This window comes from Ranitomeya variabilis, chromosome 4, assembly GCF_051348905.1.
Source record: "Ranitomeya variabilis isolate aRanVar5 chromosome 4, aRanVar5.hap1, whole genome shotgun sequence".
Lineage (NCBI taxonomy): Eukaryota > Metazoa > Chordata > Amphibia > Anura > Dendrobatidae > Ranitomeya > Ranitomeya variabilis.
The window spans coordinates 505004804-505029833 of record NC_135235.1 but is presented as its reverse complement, the minus strand read 5'-3'; the positions used below and the strand labels follow the sequence as shown (position 1 = coordinate 505029833).

Below are 25030 nucleotides of genomic sequence, written 5' to 3'. Positions count from 1 at the left end.
TATCAGTCTTCTTGCTATTTTGTGGCTTCTCTTCTAGGGCTCTGAGCTGTCATGTGCAGTCCTGTGACACCCGAACGTTTGCTTGTCCCTGTATATACTTCCTGCTTTATGCTATGGCTCTACATAGAGCTAGTGTGCTCAGTGGTCATGGCCTGCACCTGGACATTAAGCAGAAAAGGAGTAAAACAGGACTTGTCACTTGCGCAAAAAAGTTGCGTTAAATGCTTTAAAAGAAAAAAAGAAATCCCTGATCTCCCTTGATTCTACTTCTCTGTTCCTTTATGTGCTGATATCTGCAGATGGTGCATTCCAGAAGAAACAAAACTGAATATCTAAAATCTCTGGTTTGCAGACCAACTGTGCATTTCTTCATTCTTCTCTGGGTACATATGTTTTTACCGTTCCCTCCCAGACATTGCCAATCACAGCTTAGCAGCGTCTAAAAGGCATCCTTCACACATCTGTATAAAACACTTGCTTGTTTCATCAGTGATTTTCATCAGTATATCATCAGTGTTTTTCCGAGATGATTACAGAAATAAATTACAGTACAAAGCTTCTCCTGAGCTTTGCAGTGTTAAACACGGACAGCATATGGATTGCACACTGATGCTATCTGTGTGCTGTACGTGTTTTTCACGGACCCATAGTCTTGTATTGGCCCTTGTCATCTGTAAAAAAAAAAAAAAAAAAAAATATATATATATATACAGGTCCTTCTCAAAAAATTAGCATATAGTGTTAAATTTCATTATTTACCATAATGTAATGATTACAATTAAACTTTCATATATTATAGATTCATTATCCACCAACTGAAATTTGTCAGGTCTTTTATTGTTTTAATACTGATGATTTTGGCCTACAACTCCTGATAACCCAAAAAACCTGTCTCAATAAATTAGCATATTTCACCCGTCCAATCAAATAAAAGTGTTTTTTAATAACAAACAAAAAAAACCATCAAATAATAATGTTCAGTTATGCACTCAATACTTGGTCGGGAATCCTTTGGCAGAAATGACTGCTTCAATGCGGCGTGGCATGGAGGCAATCAGCCTGTGACGCTGCTGAGATGTTATGGAGGCCCAGGATGCTTCAATAGCGGCCTTAAGCTCATCCAGAGTGTTGGGTCTTGCGTCTCTCAACTTTCTCTACACAATATCCCACAGATTCTCTATGGGGTTCAGGTCAGGAGAGTTGGCAGGCCAATTGAGCACAGTAATACCATGGTCAGTAAACCATTTACCAGTGGTTTTGGCACTGTGAGCAGGTGCCAGGTCGTGCTGAAAAATGAAATCTTCATCTCCATAAAGCATTTCAGCCGATGGAAGCATGAAGTGCTCCAAAATCTCCTGATAGCTAGCTGCATTGACCCTGCCCTTGATGAAACACAGTGGACCAACACCAGCAGCTGACATGGCACCCCACACCATCACTGACTGTGGGTACTTGACACTGGACTTCAGGCATTTTGGCATTTCCTTCTCCCCAGTCTTCCTCCAGACTCTGGCACCTTGATTTCCGAATGACATGCAAAATTTGCTTTCATCAGAAAAAAGTACCAGGTCAGGCGCTTCTGCCGCTGTTTATGGTTCAAAAGTGGCTTTACCTGGGGAATGCGGCACCTGTAGCCCATTTCCTGCACACGCCTGTGCACGGTGGCTCTGGATGTTTCCACACCAGACTGAGTCCACTGCTTCCTCAGGTTCCCCAAGGTCTGGAATCGGTCCTTCTCCACAATCTTCCTCAGGGTCCGGTCACCTCTTCTCGTTGTACAGCGTTTTCTGCCACATTGTTTCCTTCCAACAGACTTACCATTGAGGTGCCTTGATACAGCACTCTGGGAACAGCCTATTTGTTGAGAAATTTCTTTCTGGGTCTTACCCTCTTGCTTGAGGGTGTCAATGATGGCCTTCTTGACATCTGTCAGGTCGCTAGTCTTACCCATGATGGGGGTTTTGAGTAATGAACCAGGCAGGGAGTTTTTAAAAGCCTCAGGTATCTTTTGCATGTGTTTAGAGTTAATTAGTTGATTCAGAAGATTAGGGTAATAGGTCGTTTAGAGAACCTTTTCTTGATATGCTAATTTATTGAGACAGGTTTTTTGGGTTATCAGGAGTTGTAGGCCAAAATCATCAGTATTAAAACAATAAAAGACCTGACAAATTTCAGTTGGTGGATAATGAATCTATAATATATGAAAGTTTAATTGTAATCATTACATTATGGTAAATAATGAAATTTAACACTATATGCTAATTTTTTGAGAAGGACCTGTGTATATATATATATATATATATATATATATATATATATATATATATATATATATATATATATATATATATATATATATATATATATATATATATATATATATATATATATATATATATATATATATATATATATATTTGGGTGCAGTGCAATGGTTCATACGCACCCATAAACTTACTCCCAGATGCAATCACAGCATGATGCAATTGTTTTTGCATGCTGATTATGCATGAGAAAATAATCACAGCTGTGAGCTGCACTATAGTTTAACATTGGGCTGAGAGCAATACTATTTTTTTTATTTTAATTATTGTTATTAGGGCTGAGAGCAATACGATTTATTTATTTATTTTTTTTATTATTAGATTGCACTCATCCGATTACATCGCAAATGGGAACGAGCCCTTAGACTGCTAGATCCACTGCCGTGCGGAGATTGGCAACATCTGGGAAGGAGGGGTGAAGGTGCATGCCCCTAGAAGACTGAAAAAACGCCCTGTTGTCTGTAAGCAGAGATTTCACATACTGCGCTCCAGAAAAAAACAAATATGAATATCTCTACAGTGGAACAGCGCAAAATGGAAAAGCGCTCCAGAATCGAGGGCTGGGGGAGCTGAGAGATTTTTACATTGTATTTAACCCGGTTTATGAAGAAAATTACAGCTCCTCTCTAATCTGGTGTCCCCTGAATAAAGGAGTATGGTAACTTGCTGACTAAGTGTCAGTATTTTCCTGTTGTGTGCTGAATTTGGTGCACTTCTGCGAAGAGCTGAGACTGCAGAAACCAGATTCCTTCCTTCCCTATCCTCCCTTGTTAATGTTGTGTATTTTTCAGCTGTGTTCTCTTTATTATCAGTATGGATGACTCACAAATGTCTGTTTATGTGAGGAGATAAAATGGTGACAGTAATTTTTAGATCCCCATGAATGATATGATCAATGACAAAAGACTATATTATGGCTATGGTTGCTTCATATGCGGTGATTTGAAACCTTTGATCTGTAGGTGGATAATTGGCGTATGTACATGGCTGCGACTACTATTACTAAGCTGGAGGTATATAAACCATGATGCTGGTTACAGCTCACCCCCTCCCTCTCACTGGCTTCCCATGTTGCAGGCTGTGACCACTTACACTCTTCCATGTAGATCAAAAGTTGACTGTTGCTCCTGCTGCACAGATTTTCACCGCAAGCCTAATATTCCCTATTGTTCAGCTACATATACCGTAGTCTTGGTAAGTGTCACATGCCTAATATTTGGCTATAGATCTTGTATCACTGGTTAAGCAGCTTTCATATCTCGCCCCAAAACAATTATTTGTATTCAAAGTTACCTAATATTCCCAACAATTAACTTTACTGTTTAGTACAAAATCATCCCTTGATGGCTCATTTCCTGAGTTAAATATGACCCCAATCCTTCCCTAAGATGAATGTATATTTAAAACACTTTATCACTTGCAATAAATATTTTTTCCACCTTTTTTAAATTCCTGTTCTCCTGAACCTGACTTGTTTTTAAAAAACTTTTTTGTTTGTTCCTGTGCACTTCTGTTCCTGAGATATATCCTTTTCTCTTGCTCTATAGGAATCTAGTTTTCTTAGCCAACTATATGACATTCTCATAAGATGTGATCCACAAGGATGCTTGCTTTAATCATGTATTACTAGCTACTTGCCTAATAGAGTAATGTATATTTTCTGTCCATTCTGTGGCGGTAGGTGGGGTACAATTTCAATGACATCATGCGAAAGGTGCTGACTCTTTTGAGGCCTTCACAAAATAGAGAGACAGAACCCATGTTGGACGGCCAAGAAAATGGGAGTCCTCCACCTTACATCAGTATTAACAGCAATGATGCCTCCACGTCCTGTAATTCCATAGAAGAGTCGGCTACAGTCACCTGCCCCACCTGCAGAGGAACAGGCAGGATACCCAGAGGTACATCGGGGGATACAATTCAGATATGTCATGGAATATGGAGACACCCAATATAAATGAGATCTACTGGTATAATATGTTATTTATTTCATTTTTTACACTCCTCTGACTTCTACTCTTTAGGCCAGGAAAAGGAGTTAGTGGCTCTAATCCCATACAGTGACCAGCGCTTAAAGCCAAGAAGAACGTAAATATATATATTTTTTTATTTCTTATATGGTTTGTTCAGCCATTGCTTCCTTCTCCTCTTGAAATATTTCACCTAACAGAGTTTTCTAATATTGAACATGGGTAATAATTGTCTCGTCGTTGGGTATCCCACTACAAAGACTGCTGCGATCAGAAGAATTTGGCTTCCTTGTACCATTTTTGAATGAAGAGATGGTTGCAAATGAGCACTCCTTTTACTTTCAAAGGGCCCGTTTCATCAAGACCAGCTTTGTTCATGCCGATCTTGATGAGGGGAGTGCTGGAGTTGGATACTCCTGATTTATGAAGTGGTACATGCCTCTTCATGAAGCGGCGTGCCAGGTGAGTGGTGTGCACTTTGCCACAAATCTTACTTCAGCCCCTGCTGGAGTAAGATTTGTGGCATAGTGAACACCACTGCTCGTCATGCATTTGATGAGTGGAAGCCGCCATGACTTTTTCCAACTCCAGCTCCATCCATTTCAGCAGACCTGGGAGAAATTATTGTGAAGATGCCAGAAATCGCAAAATTTAGGCGCAGCTCTTAGCTGCGCTAAAATTTTGCAATTTTTCAAAGCTTTTACTCCAGACTTCTGTTATGGAAGCTTTCATGAATCCTTCCCAAAGTGTAAAGGATTGGAAAAGCTAGCCATGCACAGTCCTCAGCGGTCTATGTACAACGTGCATGAAGCAGCAGGGCTCATGCAGAACACATTTTTCTTAATATGTAAATAAGCTGTTAAAGGGGTTGAACAGGTTTGGGGTTTAAGTCTGCAGTCACTTTATGTAACTGCAGACTTGTGAATCCTCTCAGCGGGAGGGCAATTTGCATGCATGTGGTCACACGCAGACTATATTTACATGGCGTCCTTCAATGCAAGTGAATTGAATGAGGCCTGATACATCTAGTCTGAATGCTCTCAGATATATGCAAATCGCATTGCAGCGGTCACATGACCATCAGCCCTGGAGAATTCTGACAGCGCACACTGTGAAGATTCACAAGTTTTGAGCCCAAGCCTAGACAACTACTTTAAGAACCATTGGTCGAACAGAGATCTCACTGACAATCTGCCTCCAGAGCTTATTTTAAATGAAAGACGGTGTTACTAGTGTGAGCCATGTAATGACTGACAGTGTGCTCTCCTAATCTAAATGTTTCATACTGATAACTCCCTCCTACATCTAAGATAAGCTGTGTATGCTAATTCCCAGGGAGATCTGTGTCCGGCCCATAGATCTTAAAGGGAACCTGTCACCCCCAAACTCGAAGGTGAGCTAAGCCCACCAGCATCAGGGGCTTATCTACAGCATTCTGGAATGCTGCAGATAAGCCCCCGATGTATCCTAAAAGATAAGAAAAAGAGGTTAGATTATACTCACCCAGGGGTGGTCCCAGTCCCGGCCCAGTCCGATGGGTGTCGCGGTCCGGTCCGGGACCTCCCATATTCTTACGATGACGTCCTCTTCTTGCCTTCATGCTGCCGCTCCGGCGCAGGCATACTTTGTCTGCCCTGTTGAGGGCAGAGCAAAGTACTGCAGTGTGCAGGTGCTGGGCCTCTCTGACCTTTCCATGCGCCTGCGCACTGCAGTACTTTGCTCTGCCCTCAACAGGGCAGACAAAGTCCACCTGCGCTAGAGCCGCAGTGTGAAGACCAGAAGAGGACGTCATCGTAAGAAGATGGGAGGCCCCGGACCGCGACGCCCATCGGACCGGACCGCCCGCCCAGGTGAGTATAATCTAACCTCTTTTTCCAGGACGTCCTCCTGACAGCACCCTGGAGGACGTCCTCCTCCCCTTGCTGGGACAGGAAACACGAGTTTAAAAGGTCATGGCCCACCCCAATCCTCAGTGTTTTTCCTGTCCCTGCAAGGAAGGGACGCACGAGTGAAAGCTGCGCAGCTTACCGGAGCTCAGGGGGATCGTGCGGCTTGCCAATACCCTTCCCCTGTCAAGAGGCTCAGGGCAGAAACCCTCCGGAGGGGGGTCCCTCTGCTCCAAAGACCAGGAGTGGGCGAGATTCCTGGTGGCAGCCGCTCCTCCCGGTGGGAGGCTCTCGGCTGCGGACGCCATCCACGCTGTGTGCGGCTTCTAGGAGCAGCGTGGTGTCCAGCACGGCGTCTCCAGACGGAAGTTCGCAAGGACGCGTCACTTCCGGTTTTTCGGCATCCGTTACCGTCACTTCCGGTAACGCTGCATGTGAAGGGGAAAGCGTGCGTTCCAGGGTGGATCGCATATCGGCTGAAGTGCTCCTGATCCGGCGCTGTGAGCTGCGGGGACCCGCTACCCTCATCATGGAAGCAAGTATGCCTGTCGAGGAAGGGGTAAGTGCGCATAGCGCAGACTCCCCTACCCGCTCACAGGAGCAGGCTTACCCCAGTGCTTACCCCTATCTTATGTCATTTAAGGATAAGGGAACCCCTTCTGGCTCCTCTGGTCCCTCTGGTCAAGCTAAGAAATCCGGCAAGGCCTCGGGGAAGTCTGCTAGATGCCCTGTCTGTAATACGAAGCTCCCGGATTCCCATGGGAAAACCTTGTGTACAGATTGTACATCTAAGGTCATGAGGGACGAACAACCTGCACTGCTGTCCGACATGAGATCCCTTATACGAGAAGTACAGGCTTCTTTGTCTACGATGGTGCAGAAATCCAGCACTAGTCCCAGCCGCAAGAGGGCCAGACGGGAGCGAGATTTAAGAGAGCCAGAGTTCACTTCTGAAGACAAGTCTGACTCAGAAGACTTTGTCTCTGAAGAAGAGGGCGAGCTTCCGTCAGGAAGCCAGGACCACCAAAGGAAATATCTCTTCCAGGCAGAAGAGACTAATGATCTTGTGCAGGCGGTGCGATGCACCATGCAGATAGAAGAGACACCTAAGCCACAATCCAGACAGGACCTGATGTTCGGGGGACTTATGTCACGTCAGCAGACAGTGTTCCCGGTTAGCGAGCATATTAAGGCCATGATACTGGAGGAGTGGAAAGAGGCGGAACGCCGGCTGGTGTTATCTAAAGACTTCAAAGCTCGTCTACCGTTCGAGCCTGAGGACGTAAAACTATGGGAAGAAATTCCCAAGGTTGACGTCCCGGTGGCGAAAGTGGCTAAAAAAACAGCCATACCATTTGAGGACTCGTCAAGCCTGCGCGATCCCATGGATAGGAAAACCGACATACTTTTAAAAAGAGCCTGGGAATCTTCCGCGGCTCTAATAAAAACCAACATAGCAGCTACTTCGGTAGCTCGGTCTATGTACCTATGGATGGGTCAATTAGAAGAGCACCTGTCTATTAAGACTCCAAGGTCTGAGATCCTAAAGTCTCTCCCTATAATGAGGTCCGCCACGGCCTTTCTGTCCGATATGACGGCTGAGTCAGTCAGATTTTCGGCTAGATGCGGTTCTCTATCCAACGCGGCTAGGAGGGCGGTCTGGCGGAGATCCTGGTCAGGGGATATTGCTTCTAAATCAAAACTATGTTCAATTCCCTTCTCCGGAGCATGGGTATTCGGTCCCCCCCAGATACTCTTCTAGAGTCAGCTTCCGATAAAAAGAAGGGTTTTCCGGAGGAAAAACTTAGGAAACCTCAGTCCTTTCGGAGGGGATTCCCCTTCCGGAGACAGTCTGATACTAGAGGAGGTAGATCCCATAGAGGATCCTATAGGGGTTCCCGTAACCAGGGCAATAGAAACCGAAGTTTCTTCTTCAGTCCCTCCTCAAAATCTAAGACACAATGACGCCACACTTATAGGGGGAAGGCTCCGTCACTTCGCGCACAATTGAGCCCGAATCGCCCAAAACCAGTGGGTCCTCCGGACTGTGTCAGAGGGCTATCGTATCGAGCTTTACTCCCCTCCGCCAGACAGATTTATCATGCCTATGGTAATAACGCGAGACTCCCCTATGATGATAGACCTAATGGATATGCTCTCCTCAGAGGTCATAGTGCCAGTACCGCCACTAGAAGTAGGTCAGGGTCATTACTCCTCCCTATTTTCCATAGCAAAACCATCCGGCGAATCTCGCACTATAATAAATCTGAAACCTCTGAATGCCTGGGTAACGTACAAGAGGTTCCGCATGGAGTCTATTCGATCGGCAATCCTCCTCATAGATCAGAATGCCGTGATGTGCACTCTCGACCTGAAGAGTGCCTATTATCAGGTTCCCGTCCACCCCTCATCTCAGAAGCTTCTGAGGTTTGCGGTAGTTCTGCCATCCGGGACCTGTCACTACCAGTTCCAGTGCCTTCCGTTCGGACTTGCCTCAGCACCTCGTATCTTTACAAAGCTGGTATCGGAGATTGTCGCTTTCCTAAGAAATCATAATAATCCCATATCTCGACGACTTCCTTCTAGTGGCATGAACGCCAGAGATTCTTTCACACCACAGGAACCGAGCCATCTCGCTGATGGAAGAGTTAGGATGGGTCATAAATTGGCGAAAATCCGACCTAACCCCAGAACACAGGAAGACCTTTCTGGGAGTATGTCTGGACTCAACAAACAGAATATCCCTCCTACCCGAGTCCAAGCTGGAGGCAATACAGTCCCAAATCTGGCTCCTATTAAGGCACAGGGTGTCAATAAGGACGGCCATGAGAGTCCTCGGCCTAATGACGGCCTGCATTCCGTGTGTAAGATGGGCTCAGTTCCATTCAAGACCACTGCAGAAATGAATCCTTTGCAAATGGGACCGGCGTCTGTCTTCTCTGGACAGTACTTTAAGGCTACCTCTTCTGGTAAGAAGGTCTCTCCTCTGGTGGACAGAGCCAGAAAAGTTAAGAAAAGGAGTATTATGGTCTGCCGAACCCTACGTAGTAGTTACTACAGACGCCAGCGCCTGGGGCTGGGGAGCTCACTTAGAAGACAGGTTCCTTCAGGGGAGATGGCCGGAGGACGTTATCCACAGCTCCTCCAACTTCAAAGAGCTGTACACTGTTTGGGAAGCTTTGAGAAGGAACCGACACATCCTGAAGAATCGCCATGTCAGGATAATGTCCGACAATGTGACAACAGTCTCTTTCCTGAAGCATCAGGGAGGCGCAAGACACCATCCGCTTCAGGAATTGGCGGGGCGAATATTTCGGTGGGCGGAAACATCAGTCCTATCCATTTTGGCAATTCACCTGGAAGGCTCCCAGAACGTCATAGCAGACTACCTCAGCAGGAAAAGAGTGTTTGCAACGGAATGGGAACTCAACCAGGATATCTTCCAGGAGTTATGTCTACGCTGGGGAACTCCCTGTATAGACCTATTCGCAAGCAGGAGAAATTCGAAGGTCTCAAGATTCTTCTCACTGAACCCTCGGGATTTTCCGGAAGGAATAGACGCTCTCAGCCAGGTTTGGACGGAACCTCTCTCGTATGCATTCCCTCCTCTGGCTTTAGTCCCGGCTGTTCTCAGAAAGATCAAGGAGGATCGAGCTCGTGTCATATTGATTGTTCCATACTGGCCAAGAAGGAGTTGGTTCTCCCTTCTACTAGAGCTGGCGATCGCGAATCCAGTAGAGCTTCCTCTCAGAGCGGATGTAATCCACCAGGGTCTGGTACTTCACCCAGACCCAGAGAAGCTCCATCTCTTGGCATGGATCCTGAAGGGCTCATCTTGAAGGCAAGGGGTCTGTCGAGCCCAGTAATAACTACTATCAAGTCCAGTAGGAAGCCTGTTACATCAGCAATTTACCTGAAGATCTGGAGGCGATTCTGTTGTGAATCTGCTTTTGGGCTCCTTCTGGTGGTGGCTAGTGGTACTGGTGACTCGGGTGTGTTTTCTTTCTCAGTTCACCTGTTTTCATCAGTAGTGGGGAGTTCCTATTTAATCCTGCTCTTCAGTCATTGCCTTGCCGGCCATCAATGTAACCAGAGCCTTTCTGTTGCATGTTCCTGCTCCTAGACTACTGATCAGCTAAGTTGGACTCTTAGTCCTAAGTTTGTTTGCATTTTTTGTTCCAGTTTACAGTTATGTCATTCTCTGTAGCTGGAAGCTCTTGTGGGCTGAAATTACCACTCCGGTGTCATGAGTTGACACATGAGTCTTAAAGTAATTTCAGGATGGTATTTTAAAAGGGTTTTCAGCTGACCGTGCAGTTCCCTTTTGTATCTTTCTACTATCTAGTAAGCGGACCTCGCTTTGCTGAACCTACCTTCATACTGCGTATGTCTTTTCCTCTGAACTCACCGTCAATATATGTGGGGGGCTTCTGTCTCCTTTTCGGGGGAATTTCCCTAGAGGTAAGCCAGGTCTGTTTTTTCCTCTACTAGGGTTAGTTAGTTCTCCGGCTGGCGAGAGACGTCTAGGGATAAAACTTAGGCACGCCCCCCGGCCACTATTAGTTGTGTGGTAGGTTTAGCTCACGGTCAGCTCGAGATTCCATCACTCAAGAGCTCGTCCGTTATTTATGTGTCCTGACGTTCCCCTGCCATTGGGAACCATGACACGATTCTGTCTGGAAGGTGGCAGGTCTGAGGTTGCGGCAGGCACTCCCGACTTACCCAGAATCCTAGACTTCCTTCAGGCTGGGTTTGACAAAGGTCTCAAACCTAGCACCTTGAAAGTGCAAATCTCGGCACTTAGCTCCTTTCTTGACTATCCCCTAGCGTCTCACCCGTGGATAGTTAGATTTATCAGAGCCACACAAAGGTTGCGCCCCTCTATTAGACATTTATCGCCTTCTTGGGACCTTAATCTGGTCCTCAGTTTCCTCTGTAAAGACCTCTATGCTTCTACTGATAATATGCCCATTTCGGTCCTCACGCGTAAAACGGCATTTCTGGTAGCAATTACCACGGCTAAAAGGGTGGGGGAAATTCAGGCCCTGTGCACTAGGGACCCGTACCTCCAGGTTAGAGAGGACTGTATAATTCTTAAACTGGACCCCTCTTTTATTCCAAAAGTAGGGACAATTAAAAATAGAAATCAGGAGATCGTGTTGCCATCCTTCTGCAATAACCCTGCTAATGCTAAAGAAAAGTCTCTACATTCGCTGGATGTCAGGCAGGCAGTCCTTGACTACCTGGCAGCCACCAGTTCATGGCGCATTGACCCAAACTTATTCATTCTGTATGGGGGAAAGAATAGGGGTAAGAAGGCCCCTAAGGCCTCTATCGCGCGGTGGATCACGTCTGTGATCTCGGAGGCCTACCAGTCAGAGGGGGTCTCTCCTCCAGAGGGTCTCCATGCACATTCTACTCGAGGGGTAGCTACTTCTTGGGCAGAGAGGGCAGGTGCCTCTCTAGAACAGATCTGTAAGGCCGCCACATGGGCTAGTGCCAACACCTTTTGTAAACACTATAAACTTGATGTTTTATCTGGTCAGCATACTGTATTTGGGAGAATAGTTCTCCAAGCGGTAATCCCACCCTGAGGAGGTGCTTTGGTACTCTCCAGGGTGCTGTCAGGAGGACGTCCTGGAAAATAGGTATTAAGCTTACCGTTAATGATGTTTCCAGGAGTCCATCCTGACAGCACGGGTAGTTCCCTCCCTGTAATATCTATATCATGTATGAAACAGGTTCCTAACGTATGATGTAATATGTTTTGGATACAATGTAATATGTTTATTACCATTAAACAGTTTTTTTTCTGCATATCCTTGTAGCGGTTCTTGTTACAACACTGAGGATTGGGGTGGGACATGACCTTTTAAACTCTTGTGTTTCCTGTCCCAGCAAGGGGAGGAGGACGTCCTCCAGGGTGCTGTCAGGATGGACTCCTGGAAACATCATTAACGGTAAGCTTAATACCTATTTTCTCATCTTTCAGGATACATCGGGGGCTTATCTACAGCATTCCAGAATGCTGTAGATAAGCCCCTGATGCCAGTGGGCTTAGCTCAACTTCCATTTTGGGGGTGATAGGTTCCCTTTAACCGCTAATTTACTTTTAAAAAAAAAAAAATGTGGATAACTGGCTTAAAACATTTGTATTGCAGATATCAAGGTATCATTTTATTCAACTTTCTATGACATACGTGTTAATATAGATGGCTTAGGAGGGTTGATCCTACTGACAGATGCCCTTTAACCCCTTCACGACAGTTGCAGTATATATAATTCATGGCCAGGAAGTACTTCCCGACCAATGCATTACATGTAGATCATGGCGATCACTGGTGTACAGAAGGCTGTGCGCGGGCTACTGCCGCCGGTTATCAGCTGATTGTGACAGCAGACACCCAGCACACTGCCAGGAGCAGTGTCGACACCTCTCCCTGCAGTTTAACCCGCTTAATGCTGCGATCAATATTGATCATAGCATTTCGAAGACTTAAGGTACCTTCACACTAAGCGACGCTGCAGCGATACAGACAACGATGCCGATCGCTGCAGCGTCGCTGTTTAGTCGTTGTGTGGTCGCTGGAGAGCTGTCACACAGACGGCTCTCCAGCGACCAACGATGCCGAAGTCCACGGGTAACCAGGGTAAACATCGGGTTACTAAGCGCAGGGCCGCGCTTAGTAACCCGATGTTTACCCTGGTTACCATTGTAAAAGTAAAAAAAAAAAAACACATACTCACATTCCGGTGCCCGGCGTCCGCTTCCCTGCACTCCTCCTGCATCCTGTGTCAGCGCCGAACATCTCCGGCATCTCCCACAGAGCACAGCGGTGACGTCACCGCTCTGCTTTACGGCCGGCACTTACACAGGATGCAGGAGGAGTGCAGGGAAGCGGACGCCGGGCACCGGAATGTGAGTATGTGTTTTTTTTTTTTTACATTTACAATGGTAACCAGGGTAAACATCGGGTTACTAAGCGCGGCCCTGCGCTTAGTAACCCGATGTTTACCCTGGTTACCAGTGAAGACATCGCTGGATCGGTGTCGCAATCAGTGGAAAAATAAGTTACTGCTCTCAGAATAGAACAATACAAAAATATATTTTTTTTTCTATAAAATAGTTTGTGTAAAATCGCCAAAACATAAAAACGTGATATAAATGTGGTATCTCCCAAAGAATAAAGCTGCCCTATCAATTTTACCACACGCAAGATGGCATATTAAAAAAAACAAAACCTTCCTGAATTGCTGTTTGTTGTTCATTCTGCCTCCCAGAAATCATGTCACTTGGAGATTTAGATGGAAACCTCAAAGTCCTCATCATACAGCGCAGAATAAATGTGATCCCAAATGTTATGTAATACGTTTCCAATAAAAGCTTCAACTCAGTCCACAAAAAAAAAAAGTCCCCACTCAGGTCTGTCATGGGCTAACGAAAATATGGGGGCTTTCACGTTACTGGTAGCACAAAGGCTCTGGAAAAGTGCTAGGGGTCCTCACCCCATCCAAAAGAACTCTAGCAAATTCTGCTCTCCCAAATCCAATTCCCCCCCCCCTCCCTTCTGAGCCCAAATGTGCCTAAACCACATCTCGCATCCACATGTTTGGCATTTCTGTAGCGATGAGAGCCCACCTAATTTATGGGTGCATGCCTCCAGAAGCATGGCTGGGCACTGCAACGTACTGGTGACTACAACATACTCATACTGGGCATTGCAACATGCTGGGCACTACAGTGGCAGTTTGCAATTTTCACTATTTAACATCCACTGCTGTTTATTTCTGGAAAACGCCCATGAAATCAAAATAATCCCTACACTTGTAGATGAATTCCCAAGGTATCATTTCCAAAATGGGGTCATTTGAGGGGGGGGATTCTGCATTTCTAGCACTTGGTGCTCCAGGAGGCAAATAGCGCTCCGTCCCTCCAGAGTCTCGCCATTTGGTTAAGCAGTACTGTACAGCCTCATATGAGGTATTTCTAGATTCAGTAGAAATTGTGGGACACATTTTGGTGCCATTTTTACCCATTCCTCTGTGTGACAATATGGTGCTTCTTCCCTTCTGAGCTTTGCGCTGTACTTCAAAAGTCGTTTTCGACCACATATAGGGTATCTGTGTAATCAGGAAAAATTGCACAACATTTTTGTGGGAAAAAATATTTTTTTTCTCATTTTCACTGATCAAAGTTGAAAAATTCTGTGTAACATCTGTGGGTTCAAGGTGCTCACCACATATTTAGATAAATTAGATACATTTTAAATTAAAATAATTTAGATCCTTTTTTTCCCTCACAAAGGCAAGTCAAATCAAATAAATTTGACCACTATCACAAAGTACAATATGTCACGTAAAAACAGTCTCACCATCAGTCTTCCATCGAAGCAATCCAGAGTTATAACCACATAAAGTGACCCTGGTCGGAATTGCAAAATTTGGCCTCGCCATGAAAACATACTCGGTGGTGAAGTGGTTAAACTGTGCACACAGGACCCTGCTCTTGTGTATCAGTCACTTATTACATACCAAGGATAGTTAGGTAATGTGTTTGTGACAAACCATTTAACCCCTTTTACCCCCGAGGGTGGTTTGCACGTTAATGACTGGGCCAATTTTTACAATTCTGACCACTGTCCCTTTATGAGGTAATAACTCTGGAACGCTTCAACGGATCCTGATGATTCTGAGATACTATAGAAGCTGTCAGCGCTGCACTGACACTGAGACTTCCTGATCATGCACTGAGCATGACCAGGAAGTTTCTTAGCTCTGATAACCCAGATGTCCTCATGATGACATCGGGTTACCATGGCCGTGATCGGGGCACCGCGTCACACTGCGGGGTCTCCAATACAAAGGCAGAGGGGCTATCGGCCCCTGCGTTGGCTTCCGAAATGCTGCGATCGTGATGACGTACTATTCCGTCTATGGTAAGTAAGTTCCAGGTCACATGGACAGAAGAGTATGTTGGACGGCAGGGAGGGGTTAGAGTAAATATATATATATATATATATATATATATATATATATATATATATATATATATATATATATATACAGGTCCTTCTCAAAAAATTAGCATATAGTGTTAAATTTCATTATTTACCATAATGTAATGATTACAATTAAACTTTCATATATTATAGATTCATTATCCACCAACTGAAATTTGTCAGGTCTTTTATTGTTTTAATACTGATGATTTTGGCATACAACTCCTGATAACCCAAAAAACCTGTCTCAATAAATTAGCATATTTCACCCGTCCAATCAAATAAGTGTTTTTCAATAACAAACAAAAAAACCATCAAATAATAATGTTCAGTTATGCACTCAATACTTGGTCGGGAATCCTTTGGCAGAAATGACTGCTTCAATGCGGCGTGGCATGGAGGCAATCAGCCTGTGACACTGCTGAGATGTTATGGAGGCCCAGGATGCTTCAATAGCGGCCTTAAGCTCATCCAGAGTGTTGGGTCTTGCGTCTCTCAACTTTCTCTACACAATATCCCACAGATTCTCTATGGGGTTCAGGTCAGGAGAGTTGGCAGGCCAATTGAGCACAGTAATACCATGGTCAGTAAACCATTTACCAGTGGTTTTGGCACTGTGAGCAGGTGCCAGGAAGCATGAAGTGCTCCAAAATCTCCTGATAGCTAGCTGCATTGACCCTGCCCTTGATGAAACACAGTGGACCAACACCAGCAGCTGACATGGCACCCCACACCATCACTGACTGTGGGTACTTGACACTGGACTTCAGGCATTTTGGCATTTCCTTCTCCCCAGTCTTCCTCCAGACTCTGGCACCTTGATTTCCGAATGACATGCAAAATTTGCTTTCATCAGAAAAAAGTACTTGGGACCACTTAGCAACAGTCCAGTGCTGCTTCTCTGTAGCCCAGGTCAGGCGCTTCTGCCGCTGTTTATGGTTCAAAAGTGGCTTTACCTGGGGAATGCGGCACCTGTAGCCCATTTCCTGCACACGCCTGTGCACGGTGGCTCTGGATGTTTCCACACCAGACTCAGTCCACTGCTTCCTCAGGTTCCCCAAGGTCTGGAATCGGTCCTTCTCCACAATCTTCCTCAGGGTCCGGTCACCTCTTCTCCTTGTACAGCGTTTTCTGCCACATTGTTTCCTTCCAACAGACTTACCATTGAGGTGCCTTGATACAGCACTCTGGGAACAGCCTATTTGTTGAGAAATTTCTTTCTGGGTCTTACCCTCTTGCTTGAGGGTGTCAATGATGGCCTTCTTGACATCTGTCAGGTCGCTAGTCTTACCCATGATGGGGGTTTTGAGTAATGAACCAGGCAGGGAGTTTTTAAAAGCCTCAGGTATCTTTTGCATGTGTTTAGAGTTAATTAGTTGATTCAGAAGATTAGGGTAATAGGTCGTTTAGAGAACCTTTTCTTGATATGCTAATTTATTGAGACAGGTTTTTTGGGTTATCAGGAGTTGTAGGCCAAAATCATCAGTATTAAAACAATAAAAGACCTGACAAATTTCAGTTGGTGGATAATGAATCTATAATATATGAAAGTTTAATTGTAATCATTACATTATGGTAAATAATGAAATTTAACACTATATGCTAATTTTTTGAGAAGGACCTGTATAATCTCCTTGTTTTTCTCATTTAGCTCTCAAAATAACGAGTATAATTTCGGATTAAAGTTACTATTTTGTATACTTGCTGCCACCATTAGTTTTCTGCATATTGTGTTATTTTACAGCAAAACTCAATGATAACTAATGGTCCCTTTTCTTGCTTTTAACTTTACTTCCAGGAAGTTATATGTGGCTCTTGCCGTTTCCTGTTGCATTCTTGTCTTCTTTCTTGTCGTATTCTTTCTGTATCCCCGCTCTGTAACGTTGTACCATGCTGGCGTGAATTCTTCTGTGGTTATCATTGACACCGCCAGTTCAACTGTGACTCTACAAACAACAGTAAGTGTTATGGGCAGATGTATTTTGCTAATCTTTAATTGCATCGATTAACAATGTGAATGGTTTTTGAAGATGTCAAGCATTGCCATGAAAAGAAATAGTGCAATCTTGCATGCAGAATTTTGAACAATGACATTTAAAAATCATTATGTATAACCTAAATATGAGATCCTGAGTATCCCTGATGACCACTTTTAAAAGCTGTAATACCTTAACTGAAATAATAAGGTATGCTCTACTCCCGCACCATTTAGCGATGATGGTACGGGGTTCCCTTCCCCTAGTGTAACAGTATGTCACATGAGTACTGCAACCATTCAGGTACTGCAAATGGACTGCTTCGCTCATGCCTCCCTCAGATGAAAATCTGATGTCCGGGAGAGGTGGAAGCGCTGCAGTCCATCAATAGCCATTGATTGGCTGCAACACTCGCATAACAGAACAGTGTCATTCATGCCCAACATCACTAGTACTATGAAATAAATATCTTTAGCACTACTGGAATAGGTGCTCAAGGAGGTTCCCAAACCGTTATCAAATATAAATACACATGGCACACAATGGACGATGATGTGATAATTTAATGCAGTCCACTTTAGGGTAGTATAATATATACAAACGTTTTGGTCTTTATGACCTTCTCCAGTGTACTACAATGTAAACAAAAAAGAATAATAAGAAAAATCAAGTATATACATCCAGAAATATATCAGTCAATATTTCAGATTCACTACCTAGTGTAGCTAAACAGGGATACTCCAACATTTTGGGTTGCTTATATAACAGGGAAATATAATATGTTATATAACATGCTAGACAATGCTCCATAGGTATGTTATACCTGAACCTGACCTCAAATTGCACTAAAAGGGCCCAATTTCCCCGTTATGTGAGCAACCCAAAATTCTATACTAAGTAGTGAATATGAAATATTGAATATTGACCGATATATTTCTGTATGTATATACTTTATTTTTATTTTGTGTTTACATTGTAGTACACTGAAGAAGGTCATAAAGGCCGAAATGTTTGTATATATTATACTACCTTAAAGTGGAAAATATCACTAGTACGTTGCCATTGTGGGAGGTGAATAAAAGTTTTTATTTTCCACTCATGGGGCTACAGCATTTAAGAGGTTTGAGCCTGCATAATTGCTGCCAGTGCTAGATAGGAGAGTTGTAGAGATGTGCAAGCATACATTTTTAAATAGGTTTAGTGGCATTACTAAAGGGGTTGTCTGGTGAAAGTGATCACCTATCCAAGGTGTAGGAGCTCTCTTATTTATCGGCAGAGGTCCAACCACTGGAATCAGGACTGATTGTCAGAACAAGATACTTGTATCCCTGTTAGAACAAAGTGGCACTGCACATATACAACCTGCAATCCGTTCATTCCCTATGAGGCGGTCGAACTCTGCGTTCAACTTTTCCTGGCAGCCATATAGAAATTAAAGGTAACGGGTGACAGTCATCCACCTTTCGCTCCATTTTTAAAGGGGATAAAAATTTCTGTCTGGAATAATAGTTCCTCAGTCTTCTGATCGGTGCAGTTCCCAGCAGCCAGATGATAATAGACAACCACTTTAATGATTAACTAAAGCTTGATTCAGGTACATGCATCCTCAGCAAGTTAATATCAGCAGGCTGAAGTGCTCTGTTCTGTACTGTAAGTGCTTCGCAACCACTCCCTTCTATTTTTTTTTTTTTTCAGATCATTTTTATTGATAAGAAAGCATACATAACATTGTTACCAATATACGATCAAATAACAATTGTTCATAATTACAGATTAAGCTTTTACATTGCTATTATACAATGAATTGTATCAACAAATTTCCATATATTCATCTCTAACTCTGTCTTATTGATTATATTTATAAATGAGAGCAAAAACACCTCCTCAAGACAATAAAGGTACCTTCACACGAAACGACATCGCTAGCGATCCGTGACGTTGCAGCGTCCTGGCTAGCGATATCGTTTCGTTTGACACGCAGCAGCGATCAGGATCCTGCTGTGATGTCGCTGGTCGCTGAATAAAGTCCAGAACTTTATTTGGTCGTCCGATCGCTGTGTATCGTTGTGTTTGAAAGCAAAAGCAACGATACCAGCGATGTTTTACACTGGTAACCAGGGTAAACATCGGGTTACCAAGCGCAAGGCCGCGCTTAGTAACCCGATGTTTACCCTGGTTACCAGCGTAAAAGTAAAAAAAACAAACAGTACATGCTCACCTGCTCGTCCTCCAGCGTCTGCTTCCTGACACTTACTGAGCGCCGGCCCTAAAATGAAAGTGAAAGCACAGCGGTGACGTCACCGCTGTGCTGTTAGGGCCGGAGCTCAGTCAGTGTCAGGAAGCAGACGCTGGGGGACGCGCAGGTGAGTATGTACTGTTTGGTTTTTTTACTTTTACGCTGGTAACCAGGGTAAACATCGGGTTACTAAGCGCGGCCCTGCACTTAGCAACCCGATGTTTACCCTGGTTACCCGGGGACCTCGGCATCGTTGGTCGCTGGAGAGCGGTCTGTGTGACAGCTCTCCAGCGATCAAACAGCGACGCTGCAGCGATCGGCATCGTTGTCGCTATCGCTGCAGCGTCGCTTAATGTGAAGGTACCTTAACACACCAGACCAAACTATTTTCATAGTGCATTACATCCAATATTCCCTAACTTGACTGACACACAATAGTCGCTTCTGTTTACTTTGTTCACTAACTACCTCTTTATCTGAAACCTGGGAAGCAACCACTCCCTTCTGCTCTTTAGTGAGAGATGAAGCGTCCAAACAGGAGCCCACCACGGCCGTCACTTAAAAAAAAAAAAAAAAAGTTGCTGTCGTTTCATTTCTCTGGTGCTTCATTGAATGACACAAACATGGGATAAGTCTGCTGCCCCATTTGATCGTCACTAATACGCTTTGACAAAAAACAGTTGGCTCCTTCTCAACAGAATGTACGTAGTCTCCTAGCAGACACATATCAGAGTTTCAGACCTGTCTTTGTCTTGGATTTGTTAGGTTAGGAATAGTGATGAGCAGTTTATGCAGAAAGTGACATGTGAATCCTGACATGCCAAGGTCAGGAGACATTTAAGCTGCAATGCTCTTTTGGGAAATATGCAGATTGTCTCAATATTGACATTGATTTTGTGGGCCCATTGTTCAGCCACCTGCTCATTGTTCACAAATCTGTCCATACTTTTATATATTAACTAGCTGTACTACCCGGCTTCGCCCGGGTTAATGACTGCTGTTAGCAAAATAGAATGTGTTAACAAAAATTTATTCTGCACACAAAAACCACAAAACAAATAGATAGAAATGTAATTATTAAAAGGCAAAAACTAAGCAAATAGAAGCATTTCACAACATATATTAGCTTTGTTATACTGAGAATGTCTTTGTTGCCTATATTAACCAATCAGAGCTCAGGTTAATTAACTGTAGCAAAATAGAAGCTGAGCTGTGATTGGTTGCTATTGGCAGCCTGATAAATCCCCAGCCAACAGGAAGCCCTCCCCCCTGGCAGTATATATTAGCTCACACATACACATAATAGACAGGTCATGTGACTGACAGCTGCCGTATTTCCTATATGGTACATTTGTTGCTCTTGTAGTTTGCTTATTAATCAGATTTTTATTTTTGAAGGACAATACCAGACTTGTGTGTGTTTTAGGGCGAGTTTTATGTGTCAAGTTGTGTGTGTTGAGTTGCGTGTGGCGACATGCATGTAGCGACTTTTGTGAGATGAGTTTTGTGTGGCGACATGCGTGTAGCAACATTTTGTGTGTTGAGTTGCATGTGACAGGTTAGTGTAGCAAGTTGTGTGCAGCAAGATTTGTGCATGGCGAGTTTTATGTGTGGTGCATTTTGAGTATGTGCAAGTTTTGTGTGAGGCAACTTTTGCATGTGGTGCAACTTTTGTACATGTGGCAATTTTTCTGTGTGTGCAAGTTTTGCATGAGGTGAGTTTTCCATGAGGTGAGTTTTGCACGTGTGGCGAGTTTTGCGTGAGCCTAGTTTTGCATATGGCGAGTTTTGCATGTAGCGAGTTTTGAGTGGTGACTTTTGTGTTTCGACTTTTATGTGGCGAGGTTGGTGTGTGTGTGTGGTGAAATGTGTGCTGAGGGTGGTATATGTGTTCAAGCACGTGGTAGTGTGTGGCGCATTTTGTGTTTGTGTTCATATCCCCGTGTGTGGTGAGTATCCCATGTCGGGGCCCCACCTTAGCAACTGTACGGTATATACTCTTTGTCGCCATCGCTCTCATTCTTTAAGTCCTCATTGTTCACATCTGGCAGCTGTCAATTTTCCTCCAACACTTTTCCCTTCACTTTTTCCCCATTATGTAGATAGGAGCAAAATTGTTTGGTGAATTGGAACGCGCGGGGTTAAAATTTCACCTCACAACATAGCCTATGACGCTCTCGGGGTCCAGACGTGTGACTGTGCAAAATTTTGTGGCTGTAGCTGCGACGGTACAGATGCCAATCCCGGACATACACACATACATACATACACACATTCAGCTTTATATATTAGATATACCTGTATGTAATCTCCTGTATATAGTATATACCTGTGTGTCATCTCACCTATATATAGTATATATCTGTGTGTCATCTCCTGTATATAGTATATACCTGTATGTCATCTCCTCCTATACATAGCATATACCTGTGTCATCTCCTCCTGTATATACTATATACCTGTAGGTAATCTGCTCCTGTATATAGTATATACCTGTGTGTCATCTCCTCCTGTATATAGTATATACCTGTATGTCATCTCCTCCTGTATGTAGTATGTACCTGTATGTCATCTCCTCCTCTATATAGTATATACCTGTGTGTCATCTCTCCTGTATATAGTATATATCTGTGTGTCATCTCCTCCTGTATATAGTATATACCTGTGTGTCATCTCCCCTGTAAATAGTATATATCTGTATGTCATCTCCTCCTGTATTTGACCTCGTTCACACGTTATTTGGTCAGTATTTTTACCTCAGTATTTGTAAGCTAAAATGGCAGCCTGATAAATCCCCAGCCAACAATAAGCCCACCCCCTGGCAGTATATATTAGCTCACACATACACATAATAGACTGGTCATGTGACTGACAGCTGCCGGATTCCTATATGGTACATTTGTTGCTCTTGTAGTTTGTCTGCTTATTAATCAGATTTTTATTTTTGAAGGATACCAGACTTGTGTGTGTTTTAGGGCGAGTTTCGTGTGTCAAGTTGTGTGTGTTGAGTTGCGTGTGGCGACATGCATGTAGGGACTTTTGTGAGATGAGTTTTGTGTGGCGACATGCGTGTAGCAACTTTTTGTGTGTCGAGTTGCATGTGACAGGTTAGTGTAGCAAGTTGTGTGCAGCAAGTTTTGCGCATGGCGAGTTTTGCGCGTGGCGAGTTTTATGTGTGGTGCCTTTTGAGTATGTGCAAGTTTTGTGTGAGGCAACTTTTGCATGTGTTGCAACTTTTGTGCATGTGGCAATTTTTCTGCGTGTGGCAATTTTTCTGCGTGTGCAAGTTTTGCGTGTGGCGAGTTTTGCACGTGTGGCGAGTTTTGCATGTGGAGAGTTTTGCGCGTGGCGAGTTTTGAGCGGCGACTTTTGTGTTTCTACTTTTATGTGGCGAGGTTGGTGTATGTGTGGTGAAATGTGCACTGAGGGTGGTATATGTGTTCGAGCACGTGGTAGTGTGTGGCGCATTTTGTGTGTGTGTTCATATCCCCGTGGTGGTGTGATTATCCCATGTTGGGGCCCCACCTTAGCAACTGTACAGTATATACTCTTTGGTGCCATCGCTGTCATTCTTTAAGTCCCCCTTGTTCACATCTGGCAGCTGTTAATTTGCCTCCAACACTTTTCCTTTCATTTTTTCCCCATTATGTAGATAGGGGCAAAATTGTTTGGTGACTTGGAAAGCGCGGGGTTAAAATTTCACCTCACAATATAGCTTTGACGCTCTCAGGGTCCAGACGTGTGACTGTGCAAAATTTTGTGCCTGTAGCTGCGACGCCTCCAACACTTTTCCTTTCACTTTTTCCCCATTATGTAGATAGGGGCAAAATTGTTTGGTGAATTGGAAAGCGCGGGGTTAAAATTTCACCTCACAACATAGCCTATGACGCTCTCGGGGTCCAGACGTGTGACTGTGCAAAATTTTGTGGCTGTAGCTGCTACGGTTCAGATGCCAATCCCGGACATACATACATACATACATACATACATACACACACACACACATTCAGCTTTATATATTAGATGGAGTAGGTAGCTTTTGAATGAATGGTGAGCAGCCGCTCATATGTGTACATTTTGCATTACGTCTACTGCTTATGTATGGATTGCAGAGTCCACTGGGGGATGTAATTGTTCCTATGTGGACCAGTCAGAGCATTGTGGTGGCTCTGCTCACAGCTAGGACAATAAATTAAATCTCTTGTGGTAGAGAAAACCAGGTTCTCTGGCTTTATCAGACCTGTGCAAAATTGCCATGTTTTGTAATTCATTGTTTTTATTTTGCAGAATAAATTGAATATAAGTAATAACAACCTGTTCGGCATTGAAATTTTGAGCCTCAACGTGGAGGTCCTTCACGTGGCTGTTGTAGTTGGAACGCTTACCTTGAAGGAGGTTAAAAAGATTGGTCCGTTAACCACTGAACAGGTAATTGCATATTCTCATAATACAAGGACTACATTGCTTCTGTAGTCGTGAGACCAGAAATGCGTTTGGTCTGTGTCTATTCCATAGATTACTAGTTCTTATGTTAAGGAGCCTTGTAGACTGTATTTTTCTTTATCCAGGTGGAGGGAAGGTTACTTTGGCCATTCTTTTTGTTTAAAGGGAACCTGTCACCCTCAAAATCGAAGGTGAGCCAAGTCCACCGGCATCAGGGGCTTATCTACAGCATTTTGTAATGACCGCTGCGGTCCGATCCGATGGGTGTCGCGGTCCGGTCCAGCGCCTCCCATCTTCTTATGATGACGTCCTCTTCTTGTCTTCACGGCGCAGGTGTACTTCGTCTGCAATGTTGAGGGCAGAGCAAAGTACTGCATGGATCCAGGAAAGGTCAGAGAGGCCCAGCACCTGCGCACTGCAGTACTTTGCTCTGCCCTCAACAGGGCAGACAAAGTACACCTGCGCCAGAGCCGCAGCGTGAAGACAAGAGGACGTCATCTTATGAAGATGGGAGGCCCCGGACCGCGGCGCCCATCGGATCGGACCGCAGCGGGACCGCCCCTGGGTGAGTATAATATAACCTCTTTTTCTCATCTTTTTAGGATACATCGAGGGCTTATCTACAGCATCCCAGAATGCTGTAGATAAGCCCCTGATGCCGGTGGGCTTAGCTCACCTTCGATTTTGGGGTTGACAGGTTCCCTTTAAGTAATAAATGTATTTGTACAAGTTAATCATATACGTCTTAGGCTAGGTTCAGATTGCGTTAGGGCAATCCGTTTAGCGCTAAGCGCTAGCGGATTGCGCTAACGCAATGTCTTTTTCGGGGTCGCGTTACACGTCCCCGCTAGCGCAGATCCCCGATCTGCCAGAGCGGGGAACGGACCTCGGGCGCGCCGCAGTCCGAGGCGCGCTACAAAAGAACGGCACATCACTAGCGCGTGCCGAAAATGGCATTAACATTGCTGGCAATGGGAGCGCTAACGGACGCGTTGCACGGTGTTAATTTCGCCGTGCAACGCTGTCCGTTAGTGCTCACACAAAAATGAAATGAGAACCTAGCCTTAGACGTTTCATCTCAAGACTAAATAAACGTAATTATTTGTCTTTCCTCATAACTAAAATCTTCCATGACCCTTATCAGTTTTGTGGCTTTTCTTTGTACTACTTCTAGCTCCAGAGAATCCTTTCTATGA

General features: G+C 44.3%; 1 protein-coding gene across 7 annotated transcripts in view; it reads left to right on the top strand.

Moving 5' to 3' along the window:
* The window catches only part of TMEM106A (transmembrane protein 106A), a 46009-nt gene that overhangs the window by 2867 nt on the left and 18112 nt on the right, over nt 1-25030 (top strand). For 2 of the 7 annotated variants that reach the window (XM_077252075.1, XM_077252077.1), the window contains exons 2-6: nt 2646-2785; nt 4006-4225; nt 4349-4412; nt 16978-17137; nt 23679-23819. In XM_077252075.1, coding sequence (XP_077108190.1) covers nt 4030-4225; nt 4349-4412; nt 16978-17137; nt 23679-23819 — 561 coding nt within the window. In that variant the 5' untranslated portion in view covers nt 2646-2785; nt 4006-4029. Of the gene's footprint in view, nt 1-2645; nt 2786-3286; nt 3519-4005; nt 4226-4348; nt 4413-14915; nt 15117-16977; nt 17138-23678; nt 23820-25030 lie in introns of those variants that run through there. The other 5 variants (XM_077252074.1, XM_077252072.1, XM_077252076.1 and 2 more) reach the window with 4 other exon arrangements.